The sequence below is a fragment of the Thamnophis sirtalis genome, unplaced genomic scaffold (assembly GCF_051295495.1).
Source record: "Thamnophis sirtalis isolate CommonGarterSnake01/CBP01778 unplaced genomic scaffold, rThaSir2_p1.2 scaffold_6, whole genome shotgun sequence".
NCBI lineage: Eukaryota > Metazoa > Chordata > Lepidosauria > Squamata > Natricidae > Thamnophis > Thamnophis sirtalis.
In genome coordinates this window covers 127173317-127188801 of record NW_028261386.1, presented here as the reverse complement: position 1 = coordinate 127188801, position 15485 = coordinate 127173317, and the positions used below count along the sequence as shown (strand labels likewise).

Sequence of the window (15485 nt, the reverse complement as noted above, 5' to 3'; positions counted from 1 at the left end):
GCAAGCTGTTTTGTTTTTTCAGTTCATTGCAAACTCTGTCAACTTTTAGTAAAAGGCTAGACAACTTGCGACCCGTCGGGTCATCCTTTGAGAGGAAGAGAGTACAATCTGATGTGGCCAGAATTAACATTAAAATTTAGGCTGACCACTTTTTTACCCTACCGCAGAGGTGGGTTCCTACCAGTTCGCATCTATTCGGTAGAACCGGTTCGTCAAATCTACCGAACCGGTTAGAAGATTTTCCACCAGTGGACCTGGAAAGCAGGCCACACCTACAGAAGAGGTTCCAAATTTTTTTGAAACCCACCACTGGTCCTTGGATATGATTATTCTACACTATCATGCTCCTATTTATAAAACTCAGGGCCTCTGTGAAAGGTAAGGATGACTACTGCGTTTGTGGTGCAATCAGAACATTGCGTGTGTTGAAGTTGTTTTAACGCAAACCAAAGATGCCTTTTAAAAAACAAGTTTACATCATATTATTATGCATGCCAGTGCTGTGTGTGAGGTAATTTAAGGTGGTTCTGACAAGTGTTGTCTGCATCTTCATATCTGGCCACATGGGCGGCAAGCCACTCCCATCTGGTCACATGGGCGGCAAGCCACTCCCACAAAGGAGGCCACACCCACAGAGTAGGTTTGAACAATTTTTGAAACCTACCACTGGTACTATATTTGAAGGTACATGTGGCATGGGAATTCAGGATAAGTTTTTAACAGCCCCAAATAGCTCCTATCTGCAGCTCTATCTGGAAAGAACACATATTTTCTCACAGTAATTCTTATGTTCTGCTTATGGAGCATTTGTCTTCTGGAACTGTGCTACCTTCTGCTACTTCTGTCATGGTTACCTAGTTTTTTTGACTGTGGAATAGACATTATATGATGCTACTCTTAAAAATACTTGGAAGTGAGAAATGCATCAGGTAAGTAGCCATCTGTGCAAGGCCCAGGGATCAAATTATTGCTCTCATGACAGATTTGCACTGCTTGCCAATTTACCAAACATAAAAAGTGTAGTATCAACTTTTAAAGACAGAAATATCAAAAGACACAGCAATTGGAAAGCCTTTGCTCATTTTGGACCTCTTTAGCCATTAATGTCAAGGTTCCAAATAGCATCTTCCAAAAAATAAGAGTCCGAGATTAGAATTTCCTCAAATTTCCAATTTATTTAAAGAGCCATGTTGGAATATCTGGGGAAAACCCAAATCCGAAAGCTTCCAGGTTTTCCACACCCAGTTGAAAGTTCAAGACCCTCCCTCAGCACCCAAATGCCCATCACATGTCCCAATCAGCCACTGTCACTAAGGAAGACTTCTCCCGTCCATGTCAGTCCAGGTGCAGGGGCAAAATGACCTTGACTCTCTGGGAAAGAATGTTATTATGGCTACATATCACTCACGCTCCGTACAATCCCTCTTCCCAGTTTCCCACAGTAGAATATATGTTTGGATATGTGGCAGGCTTGAGGCCCACTGTAAAATATGACTTCCAAGCCTGACAATTAAGACCTTCAAAGAGAAGCTTTTCGGTTGGTGTGCCCATTACCAACAGAATTGGCACAGGGCCAAAGGCACAAAACCCTAAACTCCCTTTGAAATAATTTCTACCTTTTAAATAAATTATTTTTCATGAAATTGAACTCAGAAAAGAAATAAGGACAACAAAGAGGAATTTATGTACTTGGCAGAGCTGATTTGAATATTTAAAACCTTTAAAAGCCAAAACTGACAGAAACTGGTAGATGGTTGAAAATAATGTTTGCATACAAATGATTCTGAGGGATCCTTGGTACTCTCTGAATTCATTTCAGAAGGATCCCTCATTTCAACCCTGAGCTTTATTGGTACAAATGATTCTGCTTGGATTTTAAGATCAACCTCTTTTTTGTCTTCTTTGGGTAAGGCCCCTTAGGCTATATAGATAGATGATAGATAGACAGATGATAGATACATAGATGGATAGATGGATGGATGGATGGATGGATGGATGGATGGATGATAGATAGATAGATAGAGAGAGAGAGAGAGAGAGAGAGAGGGAGAGAGAGATAGATAGATAGATAGATAGATAGATAGATAGATAGATAGATATAGATATAGATATATAGAGATATAGATATTGATATATAGATATAGATATAGATAGATATAGATATAGATAGATATAGATATAGACATAGACATAGACATAGATATAGATATAGATGTAGATGTAGATGTAGATATAGATGATATAGATATAGATATAGATATAGATATAGATATAGATATAGATATAGATGATATAGATATAGATATAGATATAGATATAGATATAAATGGATGGATGGATGGATGGATGATAGATAGATAGATAGATAGATAGATAGATAGATAGATAGATAGATAGATAGATAGAGATAGAGATAGAGATAGAGATAGAGATAGAGATAGAGATAGAGATAGAGATAGAGATAGAGATATAGACATAGACATAGATATAAATGGATGGATGGATGAATAGATGGCTGGACGGACGGACGGACGGACGGACAGACAGACAGACAGACAGTGAGTGATAGAGATAGAGAGATAGAGAGATAGAGAGATAGAGAGATAGAGAGATAGAGAGATAGAGAGATAGAGAGATAGAGAGATAGAGAGATAGATAGATAGATAGATAGATAGATAGATAGATAGATAGATAGATAGATAGATAGATAGATAGATAGATGTATACATGCACGTATATATGAAAGAAATAACTAGCTGAGCATATATTTCCTTTTTAATCAGCTAAATATACTGTTTGGTTATATCCTCATAAATCCAGTCCTTTTAAACTGCTGACATATTGACTTTTTAAATTGTCTTTTTCATTATACTAAGCAGAGAAGCTTGGCACCCTTGCAAACAATATGTTTTCGTTTCTTATGAATTAGGTGACATAAAACCAATACAACATAGGGAGTAGTCATGCATCATCATAGCTATATAGTACATTTCTAAAAAAAAAAAAAAAAAAAAATACACGCTTCTCAAATTTTCAAGCTGTCAATAAATCCAACACTGAGCACCAACCTATTAATTGATGGGGATCGTGACACCCACCCACTCCCCCTTTTGTTCACAGTCTGGTAGCTTATATGGTCCTTGAAATAGCTTCCCTTCATCACACTCTCTGGATTGGCAAATAAGAACAGTTTGCTTATCCTAATTTGTCCCAAGCAGCATAAGCTAAAATTCAATAACAACATCAATGGCTTTTAGCAAGGAATCTTATCAAAAAGGAGTGGTTAACGGACCAAAACATGAATACGATACAAGCTCACCAAAACGATGCTACAACCCTAAGATTAATTTTTAATACTTATGCAAATAGTCTTGCCTAAATGGGTCCAATGAGCTAAATGCAGCTGCTCAGATGTGTTCAACAGCCCAATAATTGTGTCAAATAAATTGTGCTACGTTCAGGAGGCAAAAATCAGGATTGCTGCTTGTCACATCAGCTGTTCATGTTAAGTCATCGGCGTTGTATAACATGGAACAATCTGTCACCCTCCTGTTCTGCATCTAAGATGGAATTAGATAAAAAAAAATTAAAAATAAAAAACGGAATGAGGACAAAGGGTGGAGTGAGGATAAAACGGCAAACGGTCCGCAAAGATGCCACATTTCCATTTGCCAAGCACAGCTGCTCGGAACGGAGCTTCTATTTCATCAATGTTAGAAATGACTCCATAGTATTGCAACAGAAGACTTTCCATTCTAGACTTTCACCATGGAGGCTGGGAAAGCCTTCATAATTGTCCATCAGTTGGGCTCCAGAACTGCCCTATCTAGTGGACTCTGTCCATTTTTGCTTCATTTGCCAAAGGTCTGCCTGGTTCTTCTTCTTCTTCTTCTTCTTCTTCTTCTTCTTCTTCTTCTTCTTCTTCTTCTTCTTCTTCTTCTTCTTCTTCTTCTTCTTCTTCTTCTTCTTCTTCTTCTTCTTCCTCCTCCTCCTCCTCCTCCTCCTCCTCCTCCTCCTCTTCTTCTTCTTCTTCTTTCTTCTTCATTTTTATTTTTTTGTGCACACAGGAAAATATTGACTTTGTATGAGATAAATGAGAAGATCTCTATTCCCACCAAGAAGCAAAAATAAACCAAAACTTTGCCCAGCATTTTTTTTCCTTAGGTACGGATATGAAATGAGTAAATGAGAAGCATTGCAAAGTGCTGAATCCTAAATATGTATGTGTGTAGCATCTGTATCAGTGGTGGGTTTCAAAAAATCTTTGAACCTCTTCTGTAGGTGTGGCCTGCTTTCCGGGTCCATTGGTGGAACCTCTTCTAACCAGTTTGGTAGATTTGACGAAGCGGTTCTACCGAATAGGTGCGAACTGGTAGGAACCCACCTCTGATCTGTATGTATCAGTGGTGGGATTCAATTTCTTTTACTACTGGTTCTGTGGGCGTGGCTCAGTGGGCATGACATGACTTGGTGGGCGTGGCTTGGTGGGCGTGGCAGGGAAACTGGCTGGACAGGGTTTTTTTGTCACAACCCATGGATCTATAATAGTGGGATTCATTTTTTTTTACTACAGTTCTGTGGGTGTGGCTTGGTGGGTGTGGCAGGGGAAGGATACTGTAAAATCTCCATTCCCTTCCCACTCCAGGGGAAGGTTCCTGCAAAATCCCCATTTACTCCCAATCAGCTGGAACTCAGGAGGTGGAGAATAGATGGGGGCGGGGCCAGTCACAGGTGGTATTTACCAGTTCTCTGAAGTATTCAAAATTTCCGCTAACTGTTCTCCAGAACTGGTCAGAACCTGCTGAATGCCACTTCTGGTATGTATGCATGTGTGTATATGTATGCATATACTCATCTACACTGAAATCAAAGATATGGTGGAATAGAACCGTTAAAGAAAGGGTGCAAAAGGAGGGCCAAAAGGAAACGTAAATGACAAAAATTAAAGTATTTTTAAAATTAAATAATTGAATTGTTAAATTGTCCCATGGCAAGTCCGTTGTGGTGAGTTTTCCCATGGTATGTTGGCTGTGGCAGGTTTTCCATTCAGGTAGTGGTATGGAATTCCATAAAACAGGCAGTACAACAACAAAAAATCTGGTTGCCACATGATGACATTCTTTAACCATTGGGACATTGCAACAGGATTCTCCTGCCAGACTTAACAGGACAGGTACAAACAATTAAGAAGAAGCAGTCCCACAAATAATAGCAATATCACTTAGACTTACAGTATAGATCAGTTCACAGTGCCTCTCTAAGTGGCTTTACAGAGTCATATTTCCCCCTACAATCTGGCTCCTCATTTTACCCACCTTGGAAGGATGGAAGGCTGAGTCAGCCTTGAGCAGGTGAGATTCGAACTGCCAAATTTCAGGCAGCTGGCAGCAATGGTGGGTTTCAAAAAATTCTTACTACCAGTTCTGTGGGCGTGGCTTGGTGGGCATGGCATAGCTTGGTGGGAGTGGCTTGGTGAGCATGTCGGGGGAAAATACTGTAAAATCTCCATTCCTTCCCCACTCCAGGGGAAGGTGACTGCAAAATCTCCATTCCCTCCTGATAAGCTGGGACTCGGGAGGCAGAGAATAGATGGCCAGTCAGAGGTGGTATTTACCGGTTCTCCGAACTACTCAAAATTTCGACTACAAGTTCTCCAGAACTAATCAGAACCCGTTGAATACCACCTCTGGCTGGCAGTCAGCAGAAGTAGCCTGCAGTGGCGCAGTGGTTAAATGCAGCACTGCAGGCTACTGCTAGATCAGCAGTTCAGCGGTTCAAATCTCACCGGCTCAGGGTTGACTCAGCCTTCCATCCTTCTGAGGTGGGTAAAATGAGGACCCAGATTGTTGGGGGCAATATGCTGACTCTCTGTAAACCGCTTAGAGAGGCCTGAAAGGCCTATGAAGCGGTATATAAGTCTACTGCTATTGCTATTGCTATTGCTATATTCTAATTATTGCGCCACCATGGTTCTTATAACCCAAATCCATGCCATGGAAGCATTCATAAGGGACAAAAAGCATCTTGAATTGCACCCAGGAGCACACTGGAAGCCAGTGCAGTTCATAGAACAGAGTTGCAACTGGACATTTTTCCCCTTGCTGCCCCAGTTGCAGTATGCTTCTTGCACTGTTCTTGCGTGCAGTGCCAGAGTTTTTGAATGCAAAGAATCCATAATATATGAATAACATATGCTGAACATTTACATAATAGTAAAAAAGATTCCAAGCTTTTAATACAGCTTCTCTCAGTAAATAATGCATAAATATTTCTATATATAAGTTTACCAATCCCTACGTGTGGAAAGTTTTCAACATTACATTTTAGGAAAGTCAAATGTTTGATAACGAGAAATGTGAATGTAAATCAGTTTTATTGTGCCAAAGTCTGATTTGTTCCCCCCCCCCCTACATATGTCAGGATTTATGCTGATTCATTAAGCATTCCTACTGTGATATAAACTGGCACAACTGAAAAAAGGGGTTGCGATATGTAGGTTTTGCAAAACATCACAGTTGCACTAATAATTATTTTTCTTGGCTGAATTGACAGCATATTGATTTCTGCTCTGGTCTGTGTAACCTCTCTTTTAATATAATTCAGCTAAGTACCTGGATTGGTAAAGAACGAATAAATCAGAAATGCAGTAAGTACTGTAAGGTCCAGAGGTGCTTAACAAAGATGCAGATTTAGGAATCGCCATGGTAATTATTGATCTCTCTTTCAAAAGGTAAGTGACCTCTTTTGCTTATCTAGGATGAAACAATGACTGTTTATGATCAAACACTTGTGTTATTATAACGGGATTTGGTTCACGTCCACAAAGTACATTTTAGAAATGTGCTAACCTGTAAAGCCAGAATCACAAAGGCACTGGTAGCCTCCTGGCTTGTTGAAGCAGCTTCCTCCATGCAAACACGGAACAGTTTCACACTCATTTACATCCACTTCACAGAATGCCCCATAGAAGCCAACGGGGCAGTTGCAAAGGAACCTATCGTATTAGAGAAAAAGAAGATTTCAGAGGATGGCAAAAATCAGAACATTCACAGTATTTGCCGTATGTTCAACTTAATTCTACTCGGATGCAGGAATGCAGTGGCTCTCAGGAATTCCTAGATATTTCAATAAACTGATACGGTTTATCTGATTGATAAACTGATCTGATCCAGCTCAGAATATGGTACTATTTTGGTTTTGCTCTTCTGCAAATTATTTCACAATTAAGCACTCCAATATCTATGTGTATGAGTGAGGGTGGCTTATTTTGGGTGAGTTAAAGTATACTATGTGCATACTGTATAGTTAAAAAGTTTGATCTATACTTTGAGGAAAATACTGAAATATTCTTCCTGCAATCTCTTGGAAAGGAGAGATCTGCCAAATTGAGGAAAAAGCCTCCAAATATCCTGCCAAATGTCCGGGAAACAGCCAAAGCCTATGCCAAGCCTATGTAGAAAGTAGGATACCAGCAGGGGTGGGCTTCAAAAATTTCAGCAACAGGTTCTCTGCTGGCTGGGCGTGGCTGTGGTGAGTGTGGCTTAGTCAGCCTCCTGCTTTATGGCGGGGGGGGGGCATTTTCACCCTACCTGGAGGCTTTCCTCGAGCCTCTGGGAGAGCGAAAACTGCCTCCCGCGTGCCTCTGAGGCCCTCTGAAGACCAGAAATGGGCCCATTTCCGGCCTTCCAGAATAGCAATAGCAATAGCAGTTAGACTTATATACTGCTTCATAGGGCTTCCAGCCCTCTCTAAGCGGTTTACAGAGTCAGCATATCGCCCCCACAGTCTGGGTCCTCATTTCACCCACCTCGGAAGGATGGAAGGCTGAGTCAACCTTGAGCCGGTGAGATTAGAACCGCTGAACTGCAGATAACAGTCAGCTGAAGTGGCCTGCAGTACTGCACCCTAAACACTGCGCCACCTCGGCTTCCAGGAGGCCTGTTTTTTTCCCCTCCACATGGCCCAGCACTTAACACGCATCCAAAACGGGCCACGTTGAGACTCCTGGGAGGGGAGAGGCGGAGTAGAGTGGGAGGGGCAGGGTGGGTGGGGACAGCCAGAGGTGGGATTTGGAGGTTCTCCAAACTGGCCATAATATTAGCTACGGGTTCTTCGAACCCAGGCGAACCCCTAGCAGCCCACCCCTGGATACCAGCCTAGGAAAGGGCCCATTGGTAGATTTGGCCTTTTCTGAGAAGGATTTGGAAGAATGGCCACTGATTGGCTTTGGGGGTAGCTGAGCTCTCTGCTTTTCATTACTGGGTTCTGTGAGATGATAGAAAAGGTGATATCACTGTGTACCAAGCTTGGCCTTTCCTGAGAAAGGACAACCTCATCCTTGATACAATGCAGGCGTGTCAGATTTGGCAGTAATCTATGTTAGTTAATCAGCAGAGGTAGCAGAACCAGGCTGGCACAGTGTTAAAAATGCCACAGTGATAGGCAGGGAAAATCAAGAGATGGCTCCATTCAAGTAGCATTTACAGTTTTGCTGCCAGTTGTGATACCTTCCAGCATTCATAAAGCCAGCCCACTGCCCAGCCAGGCAGAAAATACACTCTGTTCTGTCTTATCTCCCCTGAGCTTCTCAGAGAAAGAAAATCTGGGAACTGGAATAAATCCAAGACATCCCAAAAGGAAGAGCAACCAGGAACTGACTGCCCAAATCATACACCTGAACACCAAGAAGTGGTACAATATGTTGACTTTAGTCCATTTTCATGTTTTTGTTAATTTGTTGGCAAAACAATATGCTTGATGGGTGCCCTACACATCTCACATACCACAAAATCACTGGTGGGTTTCAAATCTTTTTGGAATCTACTCTGTGGGTGTGGCCTGATTTGTGGGAGTGGCTTGCTGGCCATGTGACCGGGTGGGAGTGGCTAAGATGATGTCAGCATTCCCAGTCAAGATAGAGGTATAAATTACACAGAAAAGAAAGAGGCATCCATACATCTGAATTTAACTTCAAAGCAGTGTCAAAAAGAGGGGCTAAAGAGCTGTTGCCCCCGTCTCGAATGGTATGACTGTTGTGAGTTTTAAATTATATATTGTTATGTTTGTTTTTTTAAATTTTTGTTTGTATCCCCCTTCCCCGGTTCGAGTTGTGAGCCGCCCTGAGTCCCCCTTCGGGGGAAAAGGGCGGCATACAAATACAATAAACTGAACTGAACTGAAAAACTTAAATTCATTAAATAATAATGTTTGTTAGGGCTTAGTGGAGCTGAGCTGGGGCGACAGCTCGCGTGCCCACAGAGAGGGCTCTGTATGCCACAGGGGTCTATGTTACAAATTGTAAATCAACAGTGCATGGAAATGATCTGATACAGCCCTGGAGAACAGATTTTTATTTTTTAAATTTTTAAAATAAAGTGTGTTTTTTTTCCACATTGTATTTTCCTAGCAAAACATTTAGAAGAAACTAAGTATAGGCTACCTAATTTCTCTAACACTACCTGACATGCTATATCAGCAAAGTGAAAAGGCGAAACTTGATTCCAGCCACAAACCTGTTTGCAAGATCTATGCATGTTCCACCGTTTGCACAGGGACAGGATAGGCACTCGTTAATCTCCCCTTCACACAGCATCCCAAAAAAGCCATCTCTGCAAAAGCACCTGGGTAGAAGGATGGGCATTTAGTGAACTGCAAAGAATCTTTAGCAGAAGAAGTAACAAAAAGAAAAGAAAATGAAAGATTCCATTCTTATTTTCTTTATACTGTATCACTTAAAACAATAAAACAGTCTGGACAATTTAAACAACTTTTTCGGCAGAATACTTGATTAGTCGGTTGCACAGATTTTAATTATAGGCTGGATATTGGAGGAACTTTTAAGCAATGGCTTCTCCCACAGATGATCCAAATCTGTGCCACTAAATACACTATCTTCCTCTAACACAGTCCTCAAGCCAAGTCTGACACTGATCCTTCCTTACCTGTAACTGTTTACCCCATCCACACAGCGACCTTGATTCTTACATGGGTTGGAGATGCATTCATTATTGTCAATTTCACAGTAAGTACCTTCAAATCCTGAAAGACAGTTGAAGCAGTAATGGATCTATGATCTCGTGGACTTAGTTTGAATGTCAGGAGCAGGAATAGCAAAGAGCCAGGTGAATGCCTTCAAAATTGAACTTTAAAACACTTGGAGTATTCTCACCTGTTCAATCTTACAAGCAATGATTCTCCATAGAGATGATCACATGTCAAATAATACTTTAATGCAGGGGCAAAATAAAGAGGAATGCGGGAAATAAGCATCTAGTAAAATCGACCAGGCTAATCTTGCCTTTTTGAGAAACTTAGAAATGTTATATTAAAATAGGAGTATGATGTCTTCAAAACTCTGCAAATCTGTCATATCAGGCAGCTTAAGCTAAGCATCTCAGTGTTTATCAATCTGGGCAGTTTGAAGATGCAAGGGGTTCAACTCTTAGAATTCCCCAGCCAGCAGAGGTAGATTATTATCTATTATCTATGTTCTAGATGATTGTTATTGTTGTTGTTGTTGTTGTTATGAGCCAAGGTGGCGCAGTGGTTAAATGCAGCACTGCAGGCTACTGCTAGATCAGCAGTTCAGCGGTTCAAATCCCACCGGCTCAGGGTTGACTCAGCCTTCCATCCTTCCGAGGTGGGTAAAATGAGGACCCAGATTGTTGGGGGCAATATACTGACTCTCTGTAAACCGCTTAGAGAGGGCTGAAAGCCCTATGAAGCGGTATATAAGTCTACTGCTATTGCTATTGCTATTGTTGTTGTTGTATGGCATTGTTGCAGTATTGAATTGAATTGAGTTTATTAGATTTCTATGCCGCCCAATCCCGAAGGACTCCGGGCGGCTTACAGAATAAAAAGAAATCAAAAGAACTTAAAAACAATAGGACACACAAAGTTAAAAAAGAACACAACAAACACCAATCAGAAGGCCTGCCGGAAAAGCCAGGTTTTAATGCGAAAGGCCATGAGAGTGGGGATGGCCCGGAGCTCATTCCATATGGCCAGAGCAGCAACAGAGAAAGCCCTACTCCTAGGCGCCGCCAGTCGGTATTGTCCTGCTGAAGGCACCCGGAGAAGGTCCATCCTGTGTGATCTTATTGGTCTAAGGGAGGTATGTGGCAGGAGACAGTCTCGTAGGTACCCAGGTCCTAGGCCATGTAGGGCTTTAAAGGTAATAACCAGCACCTTGAATCGTGTTCGGAGACCAATGGCCAGCCAGTGCAGCTCGCGGAGGATAAGTGTGACGTGGGTGCACCTTGGCAGTAGCCAGGAGACCACAATGCAATTGCAGAGTTGTAGTTTGCTTTGGCAAGATACCAGCCATGTTGTAGGACATGGTTGTGTGCTTCCCAAGGTGACTTCACACTAGAGAAAGGTGAGCTGCTCTTCCTTCAGCATCACCTGAGGCTCCCTCCCTTCCCTGAGCCATCTCGGAAAAAGGCATCACAATCGAGAAGGTTCAGAGCTGGCAGGAATCTGACTGCCTGTATGGAGCACCAACTTGTCTTCCCACCAAAGTGTCACCCATCTATCTACTCTCATAGAACATGTTTTTCAACTGTTAGGTGGACAGAAGCTGAGACAGGTGACATGAGCCACACAGTGCTAGACACAAACCACCAGAGCAGAAACCAATTCCAGTGTCATTAAGCCATTACACCTATTATAAATTCTATATTAACTTTGAATAAAAAAAATATTGTCACTTGAAAAGGAGAGTTTTCCCTTACGTTTTTTTTTTTTTAATATTGATAAGGCTAGGAATGATATAAAATGATTTAGTATAGAATAGATTTAAGTCATTATTTACTTTATTCATACTCTCTGAACCAATTCAGAGATGAACCGTTTTTAGAATTGTCGTTCCACTTCCTTCTACAAAAATTTTATTATAAAAAAATATTTATTATTTATTATCAAAATTTATATGCCACCCAATCCCGAAGGAATGAATTGTGTTCGCAAAGAAGAGTACATTGGTAAAGCAATGTAAAAAATAGCTTGGAGAAAATGTACATTGGGAAAAAAATGTAAGAAAATGTGCTTATCAGGATGGTTTTTTTTTTTTTTTTAATCAGTTGGTAGCCAGTGCAAAACTGGGCTTTTCTTTTTACTTTTTTATTTTTTTTTTAAAAAAATAAACTGTTCAAATAGTTCGCTATTCACTGTTCAAATAGTGAAGGCTACATTCTTCTGTATATGGTGATAAGATATTAATGGAACAATGTATGATCCATCTATACAGCAACACCAAATGTACTGTTTTCAGCTTCTGAGCAACTCTAATATAGATTACTTGTAATAAAGATTCAAAATTGAGTGTCATTGCAAATGTTGAAAGCAATGTAAAATCTGAGGATTTTTTCAAGAGTGCCTACTTTAGTGAGTGCCATCACTTAACTAGATCATTCATCAATATAATATTTCTAGTCATTAGACTGTGAAGGGGAGAGATTGATATTGATGATTTCATTTGTTGTTATATTAATTATGTAATGATAGGAGCTATTTAGTCTGCTTTGGTTTTGGAGAAGGTTGCATAATTTGACAGAGAAAATTGAATTTAAGATTTAATTTGCTAGAAAATTTAAACTCGGTCACCATGCTAAGTCATGATAAGATTTACTTTGTTTTGGTTTAGTGTGTTTCTGAATGCAGCCATTGTGATTTGTAAAATATATTGACAAAAGGAGCCTTTAAAGTTTATGGCGCTGTGCTTTATTGCTACTGAGAATCAAACATAGGGAGATAATCTTCCCTCTTAAGTTAGGACTTCAGCATGAAATGACATTCCTTGAGGTCCTTTTCATCTAAAGTGAGTGTTATAAAAAGAGTGAAATCTATTTCAGGAAGGAAAAAAAAAAGTAATGTCATTCTTATCATGAAAGTGTGCAATCTCGGTACAAACACAAAGGAGAGACAGACACAGAGAGAAAAGCAATATATACAGTATATAGTTGAATAGATTTCATTCTCCACATTTTTAGAAAATAGGTTAGGTTTATATGTTGTTCTTTTTTTCATCACTCTGCAGTTCCCTTTAAACAAAAACACTTGTTATGTCAATGCCTTATTTTCATGGAATGAATATGTGATGCTGATCTCAGCTCTACAGAATGATGTAGTTTCTAATCCAATTTCCAAGTCTAGTGCAAATTTTTTAAACTTGGATTTACACTACTAATTGTTTTATGTGTTCTGAATCCCTCTGTTCTACAATATAAAGGTAGTGATACTAGTATATAACAAAGCTTTTTGATGGTGAAAGCTGGTAAGCTAGGAGAACCTGTTCTGAGAACATTCCATACCCAAGAAATTACATTTAATTAAAGTTAAATTAAAATAAAGTTCTTCTTTACTGATATCCCAATAGCTTTTCAAGGATTTTTGTTTCTCCTCCCCTCCCAGTTTTAACAAGCTTGTAATTCTGGAGTTATTTAAGTGGTTTATTTTTATTTATTGATTTTATAACATTTTATCTTGGTTTGAGTGAGAATAATGGTTGTGTTGGGCATATGATCTTATTGATATATATTACACTTTGTTTGAATTATAATTATTATAATCTATTCTGTCCTGAGAACAGAACCAGAGTCTTTAATTGAGAAATACCCTTGACAGTCTGGGAAATTACTAAAAGTACTGCCAGGTCCATGTTTCCAGCCAATTTAATGTGATCTAACACAACTAAACAAGAACTGTTTTTTTTTCTGTTTAATTTCTGAAACTTAAAGTTGTTCAACACCTTTTTAACAGTTAGCAACATTATGAAAAATTAACATAACCAACTGCAATCAATTTGCAGCATCTAAAATATTTGCCGAGAATGGTCTTCAGGAAACATCATAATGTAAATTCGAATTCATGTCATAGGCTGTGAATATAGTTTACTAATTTAATATATAAAACAGCATAGATTTTATTTTTCAGCCAACTGTTTTGTAAATTGGTTTATTAATTAGGCCTTTGAAAATATACATTTAGTGCTAATGTATTGTTATGGTAATGACATTTACTACCATGTGTACTAAAGTAATAGGCACATTTAAATGCAACTACTAACTGCTATTGGTCATGCAAATCAGTCTAGCAGAAGATACAAATTATAAATCAACAGTGCATGGAAATGATCTGATACAGCCCCGGAGAACAGATTTTTATTTTTTTAAAATTTTTAAAATAAAGTGGGGTTTTTTTTTTCACATTGTATTTTCCAAGCAAAACATTTAGAAGGAACTAAATTTCAGTTTCTTATTACTTAGGGGTATTTCTTATTTGGCTTGCAAATAATTTTCAATTATTTGACTGCCCAGCCTTTAATAATAAACAAGTACAACTGCCTGTAGCTGATGAGTCACCAACTGCATGAATTTCTGGCTTTACTTAATCAGCAGTGAGTGATGAATTAAAATGCAGCTCAGATGGTGATTTAGAAATCCTAATACATTTCTCAGCTGAAGGCCATTTTAATTCTTCCCAACCCAATGGAATATTAGAAAGGAATTATGTAAGGGTGCTTTCTATCTTCAAGATATAGGAACAAAATGGTATCAAGGTTTGGTTATTACAGAAGAATCTGGTAAAAGATTGGCTTTGAAAATGGGCTAGATTCAGAGATGGGATTCAGCCGGTTACACTGGTTCAGACCAACCGGTTGTTAAATTATTTGAATCCCACCCCTGGCTAGATCCAGTTGAAAACAATAAAATCTCCCAATGCACACTTATGGGAAAGGCAGTTGTGCAAAGGTTTTGGATACTGTGACTGCTTTATTCTTCATTCTTTGGGTCATATGATCTGGGACAGAGCTTTCATTAAGGAATTAGAAATAATTCCAGAAACTGTGTTCTGAATGCTTTCTCCATATGGCTTAAAGCCCCAAGACTTTGCTCATGGTACTTAAAATAAAGAAACAAAGCTTTCCCGTTTGAGCATTGGAAATGTTTTTTTTCGGATCCCTTCTTTTGAAAAACAGAAATCTTTCCCCCAGAGTTGTGAGTGTTAGGCAAGAAAGTGAACCTGCTGATGGCCTTCTTGTAATGCAATTCTTAGAAAAATGAATAGTTGCTTTTGTTGATTATCTTATGCCGGAGGGTTTTGAAGGCAATTTGAAATGGATCCCTACAGAATTATTTCAATAATTGCTTTAATTGATTAATTAAAGCTACAAGACACTCAGATCAGTTGTTTTGTGATAAAATAGTTGTTAAGTTTTGCTTCTGGTGTTAGAAGGGACCACTGACACTATCCAGGCTAGCCACTTAAGGGTAGGAATCCAAATTTAAATAACCACATATTGATGCTAGGCGTCTGTTTAAATCTTTACAATGAATGGAAATCTATTACCTCCGTTGCTTGCTGGTTCCATTGTCAAACTGTTGATATTGTTGGAAAGGTTTTCAATTGCCCTATGATTTGCCCAGGCAGACTGTCTGCAGTTTTCCCCTTTCCTCTTCAACCATTCCTCTTTTCCAGTTCTA

At 39.4% G+C, this 15485-nt stretch overlaps 1 protein-coding gene across 1 annotated transcript in view; it reads right to left on the bottom strand.

Annotated features, from left to right (window-relative positions):
* The window catches only part of LOC106545657 (protein eyes shut homolog), a 550606-nt gene that overhangs the window by 495098 nt on the left and 40023 nt on the right, over positions 1–15485 (bottom strand). The window contains exons 4-6 of the mRNA XM_087719050.1: positions 9942–10038; positions 9513–9620; positions 6849–6994 (exon numbers count right to left, since the gene is read on the bottom strand). Of these exons, the coding sequence (XP_087575176.1) occupies positions 6849–6994; positions 9513–9620; positions 9942–10038 (351 nt within the window). The remainder of the gene's footprint in view (positions 1–6848; positions 6995–9512; positions 9621–9941; positions 10039–15485) is intronic.